Source organism: Giraffa tippelskirchi, chromosome 9 (assembly GCF_054371585.1).
Source record: "Giraffa tippelskirchi isolate mGirTip1 chromosome 9, T2T-mGirTip1v1.2.pri, whole genome shotgun sequence".
NCBI classification, from domain to species: domain Eukaryota; kingdom Metazoa; phylum Chordata; class Mammalia; order Artiodactyla; family Giraffidae; genus Giraffa; species Giraffa tippelskirchi.
The window spans coordinates 156,973,979-156,994,388 of NC_137283.1; the positions used below are offsets into that span (position 1 = coordinate 156,973,979).

Below are 20,410 nucleotides of genomic sequence, written 5' to 3' on the forward strand. Positions count from 1 at the left end.
AAAGGTTCATGGGCTTGTTAATATGTTCACCTTATTTTGTGTTCATTTCTCTTCTTTGGGGGAAAAGAAAACTTTTTTTCTTAAACGCATGTGCAGCATTTTGCTTCTCCAGTCAAAAGAACTGTATTTCCATTTTATAGAAGTATTATGTACTATTTTTCAAATTATGGTTTCTCTACCATTGAAAATGGCATTGTTTTTTGAGTTTATGAGTGAAATAGCTTAACCATCCAAACTCACACGCATCTCTGTCTAAATGGTTGGCTGCTTCTAACCTGTATTTATCTTCTATTATCTGCTTCTAAGAGGTTTGTGATGATGGGTATGTTAAAAACCACTCTTTGGTTCCTCTGCAATCTTAGGAAAATATTAAAAAGATTTACTTGGTAATTCATCTTCCTTTGCAAAAGGAGGAAGGTGCCCTCTTTCTGTTCCGGTGATAGGGGGAAATTAACCATGACATCTGGGTGAAGAGAGCTTTAGCGGAGGAGTGGAAACACACGGAAATGAGTGCCTGCTCATCTCCGTGTAAGATTTCTTTAACTTTTTCAACTGCACAGCAATCTTTGCTACAGATTGCCTTGCAGTTCACCACCCACAGCGTGGATCCAGGTCTCTCGGGTCTGCTTTGATGATTATTTCAAATTCAACTCAGCAAATGTTTGCAGAGTGGCTACTCTGCAGCAGCAAGTGTCTGGGGGCTGGGAGTACAGCAGTGACTAAACAACTTGCAAAGACCCCTCCTGCGGGGCTGTCCTTGTAATTGGGTCCAGTCTGGGCAGGTCTGAGAAGGCTGCATCTCACCCCTCGTCAGTCAGCCATTTTTAATTTAATTGCTTCGTGCTTGGTCGTGTCTGACTGTTTGAGACTCCATGGACTATAGCCCACCAGGCTCCTTTGTGCATGGAATTTTTCAGGCTGGAATGGGTTGCCATTTCCTGCTCCTGGGAATCCTACCGACCTGGAGGTCGAAACTGTGTCTCTTTTACCTCCTGTATTGTGGGGTGGATTCTTTACAGCTGAGCCACTAGGTAAGCCCATGGAAGGCCTGGAAACTATAAATACAGTGAAGGGTTTGAGGTCTCCATGTCCTTGTTGATGTCCTTCCTCTTTGGCGATCTAACTCCTACTTAGCCATCAACATCCCATCCAGAAAACCTTCTCTGATTCCATCCAGGCCCACTGAACTGGTCCCCTTCACTTTCCCTTGGTGTGCTCTGTTTATCTCTCACCTAACTTGCTGTTTTGTTTGTAGTTAACTCACTTGGGGTCTGTCTCTCTTACTGGAGAGTGAGCAGGTTGAGATCAGGGCTCTTGTCTTGATCTGTATCCATTCCTGGTATTCGGTCCAGAGTGTTAGTGTGTAGTAGGTCCTCAATAAAAATGTGTGAAGTGACTGAGTGAAGGAATGAATAATGCTCAAGGACATGGGATACCCACAATATCCATGGTACTTGCTATCTTTTTTTAAAGTAATTTAATTTTTAATTGAAAGATAATTGCTTTGCAGAATTGTGTTGGTTTCTGCCAAACATCAACATTTCTGCCAAACATCAAGACTCTGTCTTTGTAGATAGCTTCCCTGGTGGCACTAGTGGTAAAGAATCTGTCTGCTAATGCAGGAGTCTTAAGAGACACGGGTTCAATCCCTGGGTTGGGAAGATCCTCTGGAGGAGGATATGGCAACCCATTCCAGAATTCTTGCCTGGAGAATCCCATGGACAGAGGAGCCTGCAGGACTACCATCCATGGAGTCACCAAGAGTCAGACACGACTGAAGCAATATAGCACATACACACACATCTTTGTAGAAACTTTCCAAAACTCACACAAAGGCCAACGTATTCTGAGTTAGTACTTCTTTATAACACCCAAGACCACTTTTCCACAGCAGTGACTTCTGGACACTGGAGGGAGAGGACTTGGCTCAGTGTGACGGTCATGGCAGAGGCCTCAGGAATGTATAAAACCTTGTTCTCTGCTTTACCAAACCTGGGAGGGTGACCAATGCCCCAGGGGTGGAGCTACTCAGAGCTGAAGCCCTGGGAACAGCAGCTAGTAGGAGGGAGGAGAAAACAGGCTGCACAAACAGCAATGATAACACCGAGTGGTACCTGCAGCATTGCACCCGAGGCATCCCTGGGCCACATCCCCGGAGAGTGCCTGATGCCCCGAGGGTCTCAGGACAGGAGGAGAAGGCTCTCCGATGTTCACCGTGCAGTCCCAAAAAAGGACAGGGCTTCTTCATCCCACATAGGTTTCCTTGAACACATGATGATTAAACTAATTTGAATTTAGTTGAAAATGTTCCTATGTTGAATTATCCATTCTACAACAATGCTTATAACTGAGATATCCAGCCTTTGGATTCAACTCCAAGAACATTGCCAGTGTTCCGGGGTTGAATTTGCATAGCTTTTCATCCCCTCTCCTTCCCGAAGGCCCCCTTCCCCTTCCTGCTCCCCTTGGACCCACCCCTGACCCAAGAAAAGAGAAAGGGAAAAGCCTTCGCTTCCAGAGTCTGAAGCTCTGGATCTGCAGAGGGTTTGCTGGGCACCTGCGACTGACGCCTGTGTTCCTGCCTCTCAGGCTTCTCTCAGCTGCCTCTTTGAGGTGATTATTCTTCTTGTTCCTGCGACATAGGAACACCAGGGTGCAGTGTCTCTTCCTTTAATCTGTAAATGTGCAGTGTAAGGTAGAAATCTACAAGGATGGTGGAAGAACTTCGCAGTCACACTCCTGTAAGAAACTGCCTACAGACTAGGGCTGAGATGGGAGGTAACTTGAGTTTCATATTCTTGACTATACGATACCCCATACCTCACAACACGCCGATCTAACAAGAGGCAACATGCAGAAATAAATGACTTTAGCCTTTTGAGGCTTTGATCTAACCCAGACCATGCCTTATGGTTGAGCATCTTTTTTATTGATCATTGGTTTTTTTAAAAGTCACAGATAGATTTTAATATTTTGTTAAACCTCCCCTTCTTTTTCAGTTCCATGAGTATTTATACACTTACTTTTTTTTTTTTTTAATTTTTTGATTGCCCTGGGTCTTCATTGCTACAAGGACTTTTCTCTAGTTGCGGGGCGGGGGCGGGGGGGGCTACTCTGTTGAAATGCTCAGGCTTCCTATTGCAGTGGCTTCTCTTGTTTTGGAGCACAGGCTCTAGGGCCACGGGCTTCAGTAGTTGTAGCACATGGGCCCAGTAGTTGCGGCTCCCGAGCTCTAGAGCGCAGGCTCAATAGTTGCGATGCACACGGCTTAGTTGCTTCACAGCATGTGGGATCTTCTCAGATCGGGAATCGAACCCATGTCTCCGCATTGGCAGGTAGATTTTTTTTACCACTGAGCCACTAGGGAAGCCCTATACACTTGCTTTTAATCATACATTTTTCCACTGCAAAAACAAGCCATGTTTGATTAAGAAATTTAAATTTCTTGGCAACAAGAGAATCCACTGCAGTGAGGTGCCCGCACACCGCAGCTAGAGAGTAGCCCCTGCTCACTGCAACTAGAGAAAGCCCAAAGATGTGACCTATGGTTGCCTGGAGTTGGGTCCAGCACATAGTCTCTGAATAAATATCTGTTGAATGAACCGAAAACACAGGATTATAGGAAGTAGACTCGGGACGATCCTATATTTGTTTCAAGCATACATTTATATTCATAACTGGAAGAATATACCCTAAAGTATGACCTTGTTTTCCATGGGGAAAAGTATGAGGGTGTTGAACCTGTGTCACCTGAATCAACAAGCATATTCCTAACCACTGGACCACCAGGGAAGTTCCTGACCTGCTGATTTCTTATGGGTTCTGGGAGGCACCGAAAACAAGATGATGGCGTTACTATGGACATACTCCCTCTGAAAATGACACAACCAACCATGTGAGTGAGGACTCTAGTGGATGTATGGTTGCCATGCCTAGGTGATCCCATTAGGTCATTAAAGAGCCAGTCTGGGGACAGAGAGATACTGACTTTCCTCCCCGTGATCCACACATGGGCCAGAAGCCTCTGGCTTCCTAGAATTTTGAATCAAATGCAAAAGCATTTAACCAAAAAAGTTTGAAATGCCACAATTTTCCCTAACCATCCCTTGTACATTCTCAACAGTAGATGGGGAGAGGGGGCTGTTTACACTCTGGGATTTGAAGCCTGTATTTTTAAACTAGGGCTTCTGGATTCTGTGTCTATAACTAGACCTGTCTGGGTGGTCTGCGAGGCCCTGAATTAAGAATAATGACACTGCTTTTGCCACATGGGAGCTCCACAGGCTTCAGGCGAGACTGTGCTGCACAGAACCTTGCCTGTTGGAACCACATGTGGCCGGGAGACTTGGGGAGAAAGCAGAGTCCTTAGTGACTATCTTCTCCTTGGGAAAGAGACCATTACCATCTCTTCCCTTAATGAGCCTGGAAACTATTGCTCCTGATGAGAAGGTAGACGCAACCTAGTATAAAGATGATCCACGAGTCTCTGATGACACCGGGAGTCATCCTCACATTTCTACCTGGAGTTCTCCTCTCCCCATTCTTCCTCTCTGGGTTTAAGCTTTCCCTTCCAATCTCTTTGGGTTCTGTTTTCTCCCTCTGGTCCTGAGTCCATTTATTTCAACTCCCTCCTTCATATAGCATTGGTAGATTCATCACTATGTGCAGTTGGTAAGAAGGGGCCTTCAAACATTGGGTGCAGCTGTGGGATGTCTTGAAGGGGGTTGTTGTTGTTTTTCAGTCTCAGCTGACTCTTTCGACCCCGTGGACTGCAGCACGCCAGGCTCCTCTGTCCTCCACTATTTCCCGGAGTTTGCCCAAACTCATGTCCATTGAGTCAAGGATGCTATTTAACCATCTCATCCTTGGCCATCCCCTTCTCCTTTTGACTTCAATCTTTCCCAGCATCAGGATCTTTTACACTGTATAAAATCATCTGTTTTTCCATTCTAGGGTTGTGAATGGATGTTATTTCTGAGTCCACTTTTTTTCTCTATTTGTCTCCAACTAATGTGCTTATCTTTGCCCTGTAGTGCTACATTTATTTCTAAATATGTGATTAAGGAACAAATCATAAAAGTAATGGTGTTTATGTCCCTGCCTATAAATGAAAAATACATTTATTTTAGAGTGACTCATATGAAAAGGAAAAAGATCATTTGTATTACTACCCTCATAATGCTACTCTGTTATTATTTCAGACATGTGAGTCATTGGCTCAGATTATTTCATTTTATGATCATTTGCCTTAGCTATTTATTACTGAAATGCATTGCAATCAAAAGTCTGACATTTAAAATAATAGCTGAACTTTGTGATTTCTGAAATATGGAGACTTCCTTCATTAGAGTGCAACATCAATAAAGCAAGGCCACGCTCTCCTTGGTATCAATTTTAATTGCATGCCTCATTTCTGTGTATAAAGAATAGTTATTCTGTGTTTATGCTTTCATATGTACAGGACAGAACAAAAATGTCAAACGTAGGTTGTATTGTGGTCAGGGGTCATGAGCTACAGTTAATGGGAATTTTTTTTTTGTATGCATAACCATTTGCCAGCAAAATATTAAAAGATGACTCAAATTGTTTTGCTATGGGAAAAGATTCTCTACTTTTTTGTTGTTATTATTATGTAATATTATTAATACTACATGTTTATTATGTCTTTCTGCTCACCTTCTTATATTTTAAAGGGCCATTCATGTTGACAGGTGGATTCTACGTCTATTATCAATTACAGAAGATTTTCTTTGTTCCAAAGGCCACATGATCTTAATGTCTCTGTTACATCTTGTTAGTATTGTTTCATTTTGTTTTATTTTTGTTTTCGACTAAGCTAATCTCCCAAAGAATGTCCTGTGAGGAAACAGAGAGTCCTAAACACCCAATAATGAACTCCAGATTTTCTATGTAAAATGTTTAGTTCCAGGATTTTAACACAAAGTATCAATTTTAACCACCAGTAAATTCTAACCTGAGAGCCATTCTCTAAATAGAAATATAGAATTAATGAGAGTATTGATTCTGGAAAGGTCAGTATCTGTTTGATGGTAAAATAATTTTGTCATGTGTGCTAAGTTGCTTCAGTCATGTCGAACTCTCCACGACCCTATGGACTATAGTCCGCCAGGAGCTCCTCTATCTATGGGATTCTCCAGGCAAGAATACTGGAGTGGGTTGCCATGCCCTTTTGTAGGGCATCTTTCCTACCCAGGGATCAAACCCAGCTCTCCTGCATTGCAGGCAGATTCTTTACCATCTGAGCCACTAGGGAATACATTAATTGCATAGTCTCAGATAATATAGCACTTAGAAATGGCTCTATCCTTCATGTATAGACATCAAAATACAAATAATTCTTTTTCTTAAAGATTTGAGAAGATTGTTATTAGAACTGAAAAAATTCCCTGTAATCTTTTGGCAGTGCTATATGGTCTAATTATTACCTGGAAGGACCCTTCTTTACCTCTGATGTAGAGTGAGTTGACAGTTTGTGGTAGATATTTAATCATCATATCTAAAGGCGAACAGCTCACTGACGTATATCATAGGAGCGGGATTATTATACAGACTTTTCATCATGATAGCCTTTGTTTTGTCTGGTGCTAAATTAACTCATTTCTTTTATGTTATGAAAATGCATGCTTTCAGATTCTTTTTTTTCCCTCCTGCCACTTTCTCATTGAGCTTTATGAAGACAAAGATGCTGGTAGCCGGTTACCCACCGGGCCCTGGGTTGTATGTAGGTCACAATTCTTCAGACCGAGAGAGAGGACTCCATTTGGTGTTTATATCTTTGGCAGCTGCACCCTCATCTTGTATCCGATCCAGGCCCTCGGGGGAAGGCGTCTTCCTCATCACAGATGGCTCTCAGAATTGGAGAGCCCAGCCGCTGTTGCTCAGAAATGTGAAGGAGCCGTTTTCAAGTTGTCTGAGCTCAAGCTAAGAATTTTCTTTACCTCTCGCAGCGCTTCAGCTATTAGGTCGTGCCAGTGGCTGTGAGTTAGCTGAGATTTTCCCACCAGTCTCGGCTCCTCCTAGGGGTTTGGTGATTGCCATCCTAAGCTGGGTCTGCTTATTCCTGGGTCTTCACCAGCAGGACTGCAGATGCTCTCGGCTTTTTCTGAGCAGCAGCTTGAAGGTGTCAGTGTAGCCCTGATCTCATTGTTTGCTTGGGGGTCTGAATTCTTTTATACAAAGCCATGGCCAAGACTTTAGTGAGTAACCGAACGTTGTCCTTTGAAATATAGAAGCTGGTGGGACGGGCTGCTCTTACAGAGCGCCTGCTACCGACATATGGTGCTTCATCTGCTAGAACTTTGGAGAGTGTTGCACACACTCAGCTCAGGTGCATTCCTGCCTTTCCTCATTGGCAAAAGCATCCTATACAGGGCAGATTCTTAGCACCCGTTTTAAAGAGGTTCTAACAAGCTTAGAAGATAGAGAAGCAAGTTCTGGACACAGAGTACATTGTGATCTTGACAGTATGGCTGACTTGACTTCCTTGCAGTTTTCTCTATTACTGTAAGATTCAGTGAATAGGTTCCATTCATTCAACTACTTAACAAATACTTATCAAATGCCTACCCTACGTGAGGCATCATGCCTGGTGCTATGAAGGACACACGCTGACCAAGGCCTAGTCTCACCCTCGGGACTTCCAGTCCAGTGAGGTTCATGAGGCATGTCCACAAACAGCCACAAGTACCATCGAGAGAAGCAAACAAAGATACTAGGGAAGTTTAGAACAAGAAACCAGCTCTTTTGCTTGGGGGTGAGCCAAGAAAATCTTGTCACCAGGTCTTTATGGAAACTTGAAAGTTGAGGAGGCTTTAACAAGGTGAGATGGGGGTGGGGGGGGTCCAGACACCAGGGCTGGGTCACAGGCCACTGTCTGGGAAGGTGGAGACGATGGGAGGCCTCCAGAGTCATCAACCTGGAGACATGGGTGGTGGCCCTATATACAGTGCACTTGGGACAACGAGAAACCATTTAGGACATGGTTTACTCATTAACAGGGCTTCCCTGGTGGCTCAGCGGTAAAAAAATCTACCTGCAGTGCGGGACACCCAGGTTCGAACCCTGGATTGGGAAGAGCCTCTGGAGGAGGAAATGGCAACCCACTCCAGTGTTCTGGCCTGGAGAATCCCATGGACAGAGGAGCCTGGCGGGCTACAGTCCGTGGGGTTGCAAAGAGTCAGACACAAATGAGCGACTAACATTTTGACTTTGACTTGACTTACTCTTTAATGACATCTTGCTCTGGGAAGGCAAACCTTTATGACTATGAGCAGGCAACCTCTGAGGTCAACCAAGTTACATTTTAGAACCAAAAGGGAAAAGCAAAAACACTGAAGATCCACTAAATCTCCTTCATGGGAGGGTTCCGACAGCACTCAAGTCTCCATCCTTGGAGAGGCCAATGGAGCTAAATAAACTTCATCCCTAAACACTCAAGGTGGGTCCCATCCTGTGGGCTGGTCATCCAGGTAACGATGTCCAGCTATGACCCGGGTGCAGCTGCTGAACAACTATTCCAGTGGCTTCTTATTCAAACTCATTAATAACGAGAAAGAGGAGAAAGTTGGCCTGTTGTATTCTCTGCCCTTATTCAAATAGCCATTCATCCGCTGAATTCTGAATTTAAATTCTAGAAAAATTCTCAACACAATTGATCATTTTTCTAACCATTTTATTAAAAAAAGAAGTACACCTAGAGTAGATTCTTTTAGACTAAAAGAATTTTTGGCTAATCTATATAAACCAAAATGTATTAGTATCAGGGTCAGTTTTATGCCTTCAGTAATGGACTGTGTTTATTTCTTTTCTAAAGAAAAACCTTTTATTTTATATTGCTGTATAGCCAGTTAACAATCTTGTGATAGTTTCAGGTGAACAGCAAAGGGACTCAGCCATGCATATACATGTATCCATTCTCCCCCAAGAACTGATTCTCCCCCAAACTCCCCCCCCACGAACTGTGTTGATTTCTGATTGTGGTACACTAGCTCATTTTCAAGGCTTAATACAACTTCAGGTGGCTTTTTATATGACAATAAGAGGAACAAAGATAATGTCATGTTTTATGACACAAATGCTTTTTAATGATCTTTAGAGCCTGGGTTCCTTGCTATTAACTTGATTGACATCACAGTCAGAGATTTAATCAATAGCCTTGCAGCAATTGATATTTATCACCAGCTCTTCACAGACGCTCCATGTCAGAGTCCGCACGTGCTCCATTTAACATAATGGACATGCCCTGAGAAGGCGTTTATTTCTGTGGCCCCTGACACTGCAGCATATCCCAGAGCCAGGCCGCAGTCCCCTATGAAGGTTTCAGTGCAGTATTAAATGATTGTCACTTTATAGTTAATCTCTAAAGGGAAGATGGTCATTTCATGACAATCCCCCAGGACTGAGACCCCTGCTCATCTCTTAAGCAAAGCTTTGCAGCCTTTCCTCTTCCAGCTCCCTCTCTTTGTTTGGGGTTGAGTGTCTGAAGAGCCTCCCCTGGTGAGGCAGACCATCTAGGAGGCACTTTGCACTTTGGGTGTTACAACTCTGTGAGTCTGTGTGGTGTTCCTTGATGCCCACGATGTTCCTAAATGTGGTGACAACAGACTGCCTGTGGTCCCTGTGGGGCTCATCCTTCACTGGGCTCCAGGCACCAGGTTGGTCTTCACTCTGCTCCCACCACCTCCGCAGAGTCAAGGGGCAATGACAGTGGGTCAGGGCAGTGCTTAAAGCTGCCTTGGCTCCTGGGTCCCCGGAGCCGGCTGGCATAGACGTCGGTCTGTCGCAAGGGCACCTCTCCCTGACTCATCAAGACCCTGCTGCATGTCAGTGCATTCACTGGGGACAGTGAAGGGGGGTTGAGAGTCAACTTGGGCCATGTTTATCCGTTGGTAGCTCGTCTTTTTCTGTAAGTGCACATTCAGTTCAGTTCGTTTGCTCAGTCATGTCCGACTCTGCGACCCCATGGACTGCAGCTCGCCAGGCCTCCCTGTCCATCACCAACTCCTAGAGTTTACTCAAACTCATGTCCATTGAATCGGTGATGCCATCCAACCATCTCATCCCCTGTCATCCCCTTCTCCTCCCACCTTCAATGTTTCCCAGCATCAGGGTCTTTTCAAGTGAGTCAGTTCTTCGCATCAGGTGGCCAAAGTATTGGAGTTTCAGCTTCGGCATCAGTCCTTCCAATGAATATTCAGGACTGATTTCCTTTAGGATGGGCTGGTTGGATCTCCTTGCAGTCCAAGGGACTCTCAAGAGTCTTCTACAACACCACAGTTCAAAAGCATCAATTCTTCGGTGCTCAGCTTTCTTTATAGTCCAACTCTCACATCCATACATGACTACTGGAAAAACTGTAGCTTTGACTAGACTGACCTTTGTTGGCAAAGTAATGTCTCTGCTTTTTAATAAGCTGTCTAGGTTGGTCATAGCTTTCTACCTGCCTACATCCTTTTAGTCCTTTTGGGAAACTGGTCCACCAGTATGTTTCCATATCTCATTAACCTCTTTTGGATAGATTAGGTCCAAAATGTTGAAAAAAATACTTTCTTGCCTTTTGAGGGTGACTTGCAGTTTTCTGTGTCTGTGCCCTGAGCTGCCTGACCCAGGGAGGAAAGGCCTGATCTGATGAAAATTGTTCTAAGCCAGTGTCTCCTGTGTTAATACAATTCAGGACTAGGTGGAGAATCACGTAATTCATGTGCCGTGTTTCCAACACAAAGGGTGCAAGCTCTGTGCATCTTACATCGATTATACAAGCAGGATTATTTTCATTTTTCTGCCAGTGTCTTTCCGAGTAGCCGAGGGTTATCTTAGCTGAGAAGGGAGGGTTAAACTGTCCACGAGAGAGAACTGCAGACCTCCTCAAATGTAGATGCTTAACACAGATGAATTTTTAATGGAAATCAATTTTGCTTCTCCAAAAAAAAAGCCCGTAGGTTTTTGGAAAACACAGACTGCTTACTGTTGATTACTGACATTGTATTTCCTTTCTTTCTCCCCTCCCCTCCTGCCTTCCCCCACCTGTTGGCAGCTGCCCGTATCTAGCAGTGAAAATCACCCCTGCCATCCCGGTGGTCGGTGGCATTTTGTTCTTCTTTGTGATGGGGACCCTGCTGCGCACCAGCTTCAGTGACCCCGGCGTCCTTCCGCGAGCCACGCCTGATGAAGCCGCCGACCTGGAAAGGCAAATAGGTAACCCTGAAGGTCCGCCCTTAGCCTGTGGTCACTGCCCACCTGTGCTCAGCCCCAGTGCAGGAGGACGGGCGAGGAGCCCTTGCAGGAGGGGCTGAGTCCCTGGGGAGGAGTCCCGATGTCTTCATTCACTTGGCCCGAGGATGACCTGAGTAGGAGGTGGGATGGAAAGTGGTTGGAGGTAAGGCCGAGGGACTGGTTCGCTGGAGGTGGGCTGGTGGTACCAGCAGGCAGGCCACCACCAGCCAAGCTCTCTGAAATCCAAGTGTCTGAGTCCACTCTGAGAAGGCGCCTGCAGAAGGCACTGTTGTGAAAGCTGTGGTTCTTGGTGGCTGCTCTTTCCTCTGCTTTCTAAAATATAAATCAGGAAAGGTTACACCTTAGACTCTGTCCTATTTATCCAGCCTAGGCTCCAGCATTTCTTTATTAAGGTTTGACAAAGATAATATATTTCTGATATATATTGAGATGAATGGCTTTATTTTTCCTTAGATATTGGAAAACCTGGGATTAAAAATTTACAGCAATCCATTTTAAAGATATTAAAAAGCCAATCCCTATCCCTCATACAAAGAACCCTTAAAATCTCTTTTTTTAATTAAAAAGAGAGCTCCCGCTTGCTCTTAAAAGTTTGCCTTTGTGAATGTATAGCTTTGCTGTGGTTGTCATTTGACAAGCGTGGCAGGGGGACTGTGGTGACTCAGTGTGAATGTGAAGTTTAGGTATGAAAAATCATTTGACAGAAATAGTTCTCTCCCAGTGGGCTTCCCTTCCCAGCCTACTCGGCTGAGAGACCCTCACTTTCCACCATATGAAGAGGTACAAGTGTGGGTCTTGAAAAACAGTGTCTGCTCTGGTTCATTTCCCCAAATGCTGAAGCACAGTCATGTCCTTCTCTGGGCATCTGCCTTCATCCTTCATCTCTGGGAGGGGAGCAGTAAAGGGGTCAATGATGGGAGTGTGTGTGAGTTGTGTGCTGGGCTGCAGCCTTCTTGTGTCCTGAGGTAGGGAAGTGGGGAGACAATCTGTTTCTTAGCCACCATGTATTGAGATTTGAACACAGGGCAATAATCTATAGTGTAAAGCCTTTGGAGCCCAAGAAGATAAAATCTGTCACTGCTTCCACTTTTTCCATTTCTATTAATACTTTCCATGAAGTGATGGGAATGGATGCCATGATCTTCGTTTTTTTAATGTTGAATTTCAGACCAGCTTTTTCACTCTCCTTTTCACCCTCATCAAGAGGCTGCATTTATATAGCTCATCAATAATTTGTAAAGACCACTCATGATGATCATTGAATTTGATCACGTCCCAGCAATTTTGTGAGGAAGACTTTATTATTACACCCATTTTACAAATAAGAAAACAAAACCCCAAGGGGTTAGATGGAAGAAGATAGCAGAGCCAGACCCTTCAACCCAGGTCCCTTGGATCTCACTCCTAGTTCTTTAGTTCATGTCATAAGGAAGAGAGAGAGGCCAGGGCCCAGTTTCCTTCAGGGACTAGGTTGGAGCCTGTAGACAGTGCATAGTCTATGCCCGCATCACTTCTGTATGAGCTTAAAACTCCTACTGGTGCAGTAGGCAGAGAGCCCAGCTCCCACACTTGCCATTAAGCATTTAGCACTGGCCTGCTGTGATCCTATTTTCTCTCCCACCTCCCCATTAGTGCTGGGAGCATCTGAAGAATCAGCAAGATCAGGATTTTTTCTTTTTTTTTTTTTTTGCCTCTCTTACAAAGTGAATAATAAAGAGTGCTGTCGAAATTCTCTATTATAAATGCAGATTCTAAGAGGCATTGAGTTAGTGAAGAAGCTGAATGATTCATTAAAATGCAATTTTCTTGTTGTTTCGTTTTCTTAAAGTTGATCACCTCAGAGCAGTATTTTTCAACATACTTTTCAACATAAACCATTTTTAAAACCCATCTCTGCCCCCATGCCACTTCCCTCCAGAGACACAGATCGTGGGAGAGATGAAACCAGATTTTGTTTCCTGTGAAGGAGAGAAAAGGAGCTTTAGAGACAGGACTTTGGAGTGGCAGAAATTAGTAGTCCGATACGTCCTTCCCCAAAGGCAATTAGATGAGACGTTATAGATAAGATGAGACAAAGTAGTCAGAAACAGTCATTTCATGGCTCTGGAGTCCAGCTGTATTAAGGAGCAGTTATTCATGAAAAACTGATGAACTTTGGGGCAGCATGGTGGGAGTCTGTGGGAGTCTCTCTGGACTGCTGTCATCCCCAGCCTGCATTCCGAAGGTGAGGAAGCTCCATGTGGACACTGCGCGCCCTGCGGCCTCCTCGTCCGAAGGGCCGACTCCATTCGGAGTGGAGCGTGTGAATTTCCAGGTGGCGCTAGTGCTAAAGAACCCACCTGCCAGAGCAGGAGATGTCAGAGACTTGGGTTCAATCCCTGGGTCGGAAAGATCCCCTGGAGGAGGAAATGACAACCCACTCCAGTGTCCTCGCCTGGAGAATCCCATGGACAGAGGAGCTTAGCAGGTTACAGTCAATGGGGTCACAGAGTTGGACACAGCTGAGGCGACTTAGCATGCGTGCGTGGACAAAACCTAGAAACTGAAACTTTCACCTTACGAACTAGAAAAAGCAGAACAAACTGAACTCAAAGCAATTCGAAGGAAGGAAATGGTAACGTTGAGAGTGGAAATCAGTGAAATAGAACATGCAAAACAACAAAGAAAATCAGTGAGCCCTAAAATTAGTCCTTTGAGAAGATCAACACAATTGACAAAACTTCAGCTATACTCCCCTGACTCCCCACTCCAAAAAGAAGACAAAGAGAAAGAGAGAAGATAAGAGTTACCAAAATTAGGAATAAAAAGCAGAGGTGTCACCATCAAACCTACAAAAATTAAGAGGATTTTGATTTTATGCTACAAATTAGACAATTTAGATGAATGGACAAATTCTTAAAAGCCACAGTTACCAAAAAAAAAAAAATACTCAAGAAATTTAAAAAATCTGGAAAAAAACCACATAGCAAGTAAAGAAACTGGTTGTCCATATTTGGATTCATTTGAATCCAAAGATTAATTTGAATTCATTTGAATCCAAAGATTAATTTAATCCTTCCGTTATGCCATACACAAAATTTTAATTTAAAATGGATCATAGATGTAAATATAAGAGCTAAAATGATAAAACTTCTGAAGGAAATGTAGAGAAAATTTTCATGACCTTGTGTTGAGCAGAGTTCTTAGACAGGACACCAAAAGCAGGATCTATAATTTTTAAAAGGTGATAAATTTAATTTCATCAAATTAAAAACTTTTGTGTTTCAAAAGATACCATTAAGAAAATGAAAAGACAAGCTACAGATTGGGAGAAAATAGTCATGAGTCATATATCTGATAAAATATCTTATATTGTATCTAGAACATATTAAGATCTCATACAACACAATAAGGAGATAAACAACCTGTATACAAATGGGTCAAGAATCCAACAGACATTTTGCCAAAGAAGATGTATGAATGACCAATAAACACATGAAAAGATCTTCAACATCATTAGTTATTAGGGAAATGCAAATCAAAACCATAATGACATACCACTTCAGTTCAGTTCAGTTCAGTTGCTCAGTCGTGTCCGACTCTTTGCAACCCCATGAACCACAGCACACCAGACCTCCCTGTCCATCACCAACTCCTGGAGTCCACCCAAACCCATGTCCATCGAGTCGATGATGCCATCCAGCCATCTCATCCTCTGTCGTCCCCTTCTCCTCCTGCCCTCAATCTTTCCCAGCATCAGGGTCTTTTCAAATGAATCAGCTCTTCACATCAGGTGGCCAAAGTATTGGAGTTTCAGCTTCAACATCAGTCCTTCCAATGAACACCCAGGACTGATCTCCTTTAGGATGGACTGGTTGGATCTCCTTGCAGTCCAAGGGACTCTCAAGAGTCTTCTCCAACACCACAGTGAAAAAGCATCAATTCTTCAGTGCTCAGCTTTCTTTATAGTCCAACTCTCACATCCATACATGACCACTGGAAAAACCATAGCCTTGACTAGACAGACCTTTGTTGGCAAAGTAATGTCTCTGCTTTTTAATATGCTGTCTAGGTTGACACCCTCTAAAATGGTTCCAACCAAAAGAGACTGACAATGTTGGTGAAGATATGGAGAAATTGGAACCCTCATGCATTACAGGTGGGGATGTAAAATGGTGCCACCACTTTGGAAAATACTTCCTCAAAATTCCTCAAGAAGTTAAAGTCACCATATGACCCAGCAGTTCTATCCTGCGTATATATCCAAGAGAAATGAAACACATGTCCTTGTATGTGCGTTGTATCTAGTAGCCAAAACCTAGAAATAACCCAAATGTCCATTGGTGGGTAACCTGATGAGTAATATGTGATCAGTCCACATATTAGAATATTATTAAGCAGTACAATAGAGCAAAGTGTCGACACAGGCTCCGACTTGGATAAACCTTAAAAATACTGTGATAGTAAGTGAAAGAAACCAAATCCGAAGACTGTAGATTGTGTGGTTCCAGTTATATGAAGTGTCCAGAAAGGGCAAACTTTTAGAGACAGAGGGCACATCAAGGATTGCCCAGGCTGGGACAGGACTAAGGGCTGACCACACAGACTTGCTGAGAGAATTTGTCGGGGGGATGAAAATGGTCCAAAACTGGATTGTGGTGATGGTTGCATAATCTAATAAATTGACTAATGATGATTGTATTGTGCACTTACAATGGATAACTGTTATGTAAGGTAGCTTGTACCCCAATAAGGCTGTCTAAAATAAAAGGGAAGGAGAGAGGAGGAGGGTGGAGGAGAAGGAAGAAGGCTCTCCCACCCTCTGGTTGTGTGACTTTTGGCTAGTCGTACACTTTTTAATCTTCATCCTATCATATTCTTAACTTCAACATGGAAATATTAAATGTTAGTTGCTCAGTCGTGTCTGACTCTCTGCGACCCCATGAACTGTAGCCTGCCGGGCTCCTCTGTCCATGGGATTCTTGAAGCAAGAATACTGGAGCGGGTTGCCATTCCCTTCTCCAGGGGATCTTTCTGACCCAGGGATCAAACCTGTGCCTCTTATGTCTCCTGCATTGGCAGGCAGGTTCTTTACCACTAGCGCCACCTGGGAAACCCCTTAACATGGGAATAAGAACCCATAGCCTGTGAGGTTCTTGTCAGGTAGGCTCATTAATGCTAGAATCTTTTAAGAAAAATTCTCTTTCCCCACTCGGATCTATTGTCACCTTCTACAAATATAGATTCTCATAAAAAATGACCTGTTTTGTGATGGAAATAAACAGCAGAGCTAGTCTAATGCTTTATAAGGATTCCTCCCGTATATCACTTGGCTGTGGAAAATAAGATGATGTTTCAATGAAATCTCAGCACACTTATTTTGTGCTCTCTAAAGAAGCAAAACACGAGATTTGGAAACTTTTTATTATTAGAGTTATTGACTCCAATTATCCATTGTATTTCTCTGAGTGTAGAAGCCCAGAATAGTCCCTTGAAACCAGCCGTCTGAGGAACTGATTGAAGATTTGCCAAGAATCTGAACAACGTTCCCCGTCCTCAGATTTCTGGAGGGGAGTGGGTGGTGAGGCGGAGGCTGTGCGTCTCAGTCTGTTCCAAGTCTGTGGAAACGCCTTACACGTCTTTCTTCTGAAAGAGCTTTCCCAATGACTCATGCTGTCGCTGAAAAGACAGTGAAGAAAGGCGGTGGGGTCCAGGCAGTGGGGTCACCGAAGTCCTGCTTGGCAGCTTTACTGTTTGTGAAACTCTGTTCTTTCATTCCACTCAGGAATGACCATATACTAAGCAACTGATTTGGGGCTAGAAAAAAATGATGATACCACATGCACAGGCTCCAAGACTTTCATTTCAATTGCCTTTCCAGGGATAAAAATAGGGGAAAGGGGCTGCTCTCCCTCCCGTCTTCCGTTCCACGTGCATCTCGCCCCATCCCCTCCAGCATCCTGAGGATCAGAGGAGGCAGTTGTGAACTCAAACATGCAGTCCTCCCGTTGGGCTCCAAAAACAAGGCTAGTTATAGAGGTAACTCTCGCCCTGTGTCACGGTAACCCTGACACGAGTAAGTGATCTCATGGCAGCTTGGTGAGGGTGGAATGAGATCAAAGGAAGCTGGCTGGCCTTTAAAAAATTCACCTGGGCTGCAGTAGAATCTTCAGATTTATTGCCTCCACTCTGAACCTTTGACTGGGCGGCTGGAACGTCTACTGGACAGCACCCATCTGTGTGCCTCCCTTCTGTCTGCTCTGACTCCCTGAGTCTCTTTCCCTCCCTTCCTTCCCTCTCTCCTCCTCTCCCTCTTCCTCCCTCCTCCTTTCCCTCCTCCCCTTCCTCCCCTTTCTCTCCTCCCCCTCCTCCTCCCTCTTCTTCCCTCCTCCCTTCCCTCTTCCCCCTTCTCTTCCTCCCTCCTCTCCCCTCCTCCTCTTTCTCTCCTCCCCTCCTCTCCCTTCTTCCCTCCTCCCCCTCCCCTCCCTCATCCCCTTCTCTTCCTCCCTCCTCTCTTCCCTCCTCCCCCTCCTCCTCCTTCTCTCCTCCCCCTCCCCCTCCTTCCCCTTCTTCCCTCCTCCCCTCCCTCCTCCCCTTCTCTTCCTCCCTCCTCTCTTCCCTCCTCCCTCTCCTCCTCCTTCTCTCCTCTCCCTCCCCCTCCTCCCCTTCTTCCCTCCTCCCCGTCCCCTCCCTCCTCCCCTTCTCTTCCTCCCTCCTTCCCTCCTCCTCCCCTTTCTCTCCTCCCCCTCCTCCCCCTTCTTCCCTCCTCCCCCTCCTCCCCCTTCTTCCCTCCTCCCCTCCTCCCTCCTCCCCTTCTCTTCCTCCCTCCTTTCTTCCCTCCTCCCCTCCTCCTCCCCTTCCTCTCCTCCCCCTCCTCCCCCTTCTTCCCTCCTCCCCCTCTCCTCCCTCCTCCCCTTCTCTTCCTCCCTCCTCTCTTCCCTCCTCCCCTCCTCCTCCCCTTTCTCTCCTCCCCCTCCTCCCCCTTCTTCTCTCCTCCCCCCTCCCCTCCCTCCTCCCCCTTCTCTTCCTCCCTCCTCTCTTCCCTCCTCCCCATCCTCCTTCTCCCCTTTCTCTTCTTCCCTCCTCCCCCTCCCTCTTCCCCCTTCTCTTCCTCCTTCATCTCTTCCCTCCTCCCCCTCCTCCTCCCCTTTCTCTCCTCCCCTTCTCTCCTCCCCCTCCTCCCCTTTCTCTCCTCCACCTCCCTCTTCCTCCCTCTTCCTTCTTCCCTTTCCTTCTCCCCCTCCTCCTCCCCTTTCTCTCCTCCTTTCCCTCCTCCTCCCTCCTCCTCCCCTCCCTTCTCCACCCTCTCCCCTCCCTTCTCCACACTCTCCCCTCCCTTCTCCCTTTTCTATACCCCCTCCCCTTCCCCTCCCTCCTCCTCCCCCTCCTCTTTCCTCCTCCCCTCCCTCTTCCTCCCCCTCCTCTTTCTATCCTCCTCCTCCTCCCCTCCCTCATCCACTTTCTATCCTCCTTCTCCCCTTCCTCTCCCTCCTCTCTTCCCTCCCCTTCCCTCCGCCCCCTCTCCCTCCTCCCCTTTTCCCCTCCCCTCCCCCCTCCCTCCCCTCCCCCCCTCCCCCCTCCCTCCCCTCCCCCCTCTTCTCCCCCCTCTCCTCCCCTCCCCCCCTCCCCCCTCCCTCCCCTCCCCCCTCTTCTCCCCCCTCTCCTCCCCTCCCCTTTCTATTCTCCTCCTCTCCCTCCTCTTCTCCCTCCCCCTCCCTCCACCCCTCCTCCTTCCTCCTCCCCTCTCTCTCTCCTCCTCCCCTTCCTCCTTCCTCCTCTACTCCCTCCCTCCTCCCCCTCCCCTCCCTCCTCCCCTCCCTCCTCTCCTTTCTATCCTCCTCCTCCCCCTCCTCTTTCTACCCCCTCCTTCTTTCCTCTTCTTTCTCTCTCTCTCTCTTCCACACTCTTAGTCAAATTTTCATCTTCCAAGAGTTTTCCTTGTAGTGCACAGAACCAGTCACCTTTTCCAAGACAGGAGTCTTGTCTTTCATTTCCTCCTAAAGTACCCTTGGGCCAGGAATTGTCTAGAGGAGCCGTCTAGGAAGCAGACAGGCAGCATCTTGCCCCTGTGGAGGCACTGGCCCTGTCAGCAGCCTGGGTCTACACCATCCCAGGGAGTGCATTTCCTGGGAAGTGTTCTATGGAAACAGGATATGTTCACTACCTATTTGACTTGCTAGTTTTTTTTCCCCAAAGACATCTTAATTCTTTGTGACTCCATGGACTGTAGCCCGCCAGGCTCCTCTGTCCATGGGATTCTCCAGGCAAGAATACTGGAGTGGGTTGCCATTCCCTCCTCCAGGGGGTCTTCCCCACCCTGGGATTGAACCCAGGTCTCCTGCTTTGCAAGTGGAATCTTTACCATCTGAGCCACCGGGGAAGCCCTGTGTTTAAGAGTAGAAACATTTTATTTAGTTCTTCATTTGGGTTTCCATTACCTCTTACAGAACAAACTTTGGGGCCAACTCGATAAGTGGAATTTTAATAACACTGGTGGATTTTCATTGAAGAAAATACTTTCTGAGGAGGATATTCTTAAGCCAGTTTAAGACCTTAATCAGTATTCTCTATTGTAAAGCTACACTATTTCCAATTTTTCCCATTTCTATTTTTATTCTACCAAAATTATTTTTATTAGAGTGATTTCTGCATAAAATTTGTAACTAAGATTTTTTATTGATTGGTTTTTATATTATGAAAGTTGCCATTATGAATTTTATTATAGAACTATTATTCCAATATGACAGATTTTCCCTGTGATTTAATTTTTTACCATGTGAAATTTTTAAGCCATGATTGGCTTATTTTCATGTTAGTTATTTCTACTGGTAATATTCACCATAAAATTGCTTTTTAAATTGATAGTTTCATTTAATTTTTGCTTTATAATTGATTAGTCTATTAGCTGTGATTAGTCCGTGATGACCTCTTCCATAGACTTTGCAGTCACTCTTTGTGCTCCATACTAGACAGCCACACTGGAATATGCAAGAAAAAAAGGCATCAAAAGGGGCTGATTTGACTGGTTTTGCCAGTTTTCTTTTCAGAATGTGACATTTTCTGATCATTTCTCCAATTCCTTAAATTTGTTTATTTTTAATTGGAGGATAAATGTTTTACAATGTTGAGTTGGTTTCTGCCATACATCAACATGAATCAGCCATATGCATGTATATAA

At 45.2% G+C, this 20,410-nt stretch overlaps 1 protein-coding gene across 4 annotated transcripts in view; it reads left to right on the forward strand.

Annotated features, from left to right (window-relative positions):
• ZDHHC14 (zDHHC palmitoyltransferase 14) overlaps positions 1–20,410 on the forward strand; it is a 282,728-nt gene that overhangs the window by 151,020 nt on the left and 111,298 nt on the right. For all 4 annotated transcript variants that reach the window (XR_014065315.1, XM_081529746.1, XM_081529748.1 and 1 more), the window contains exon 2: positions 11,054–11,214. Coding sequence is in view for 3 of the 4 variants with exons in the window: in XM_081529746.1 (XP_081385872.1) it covers positions 11,054–11,214 (161 nt within the window). In the remaining variant the exon portion in view is untranslated. The remainder of the gene's footprint in view (positions 1–11,053; positions 11,215–20,410) is intronic.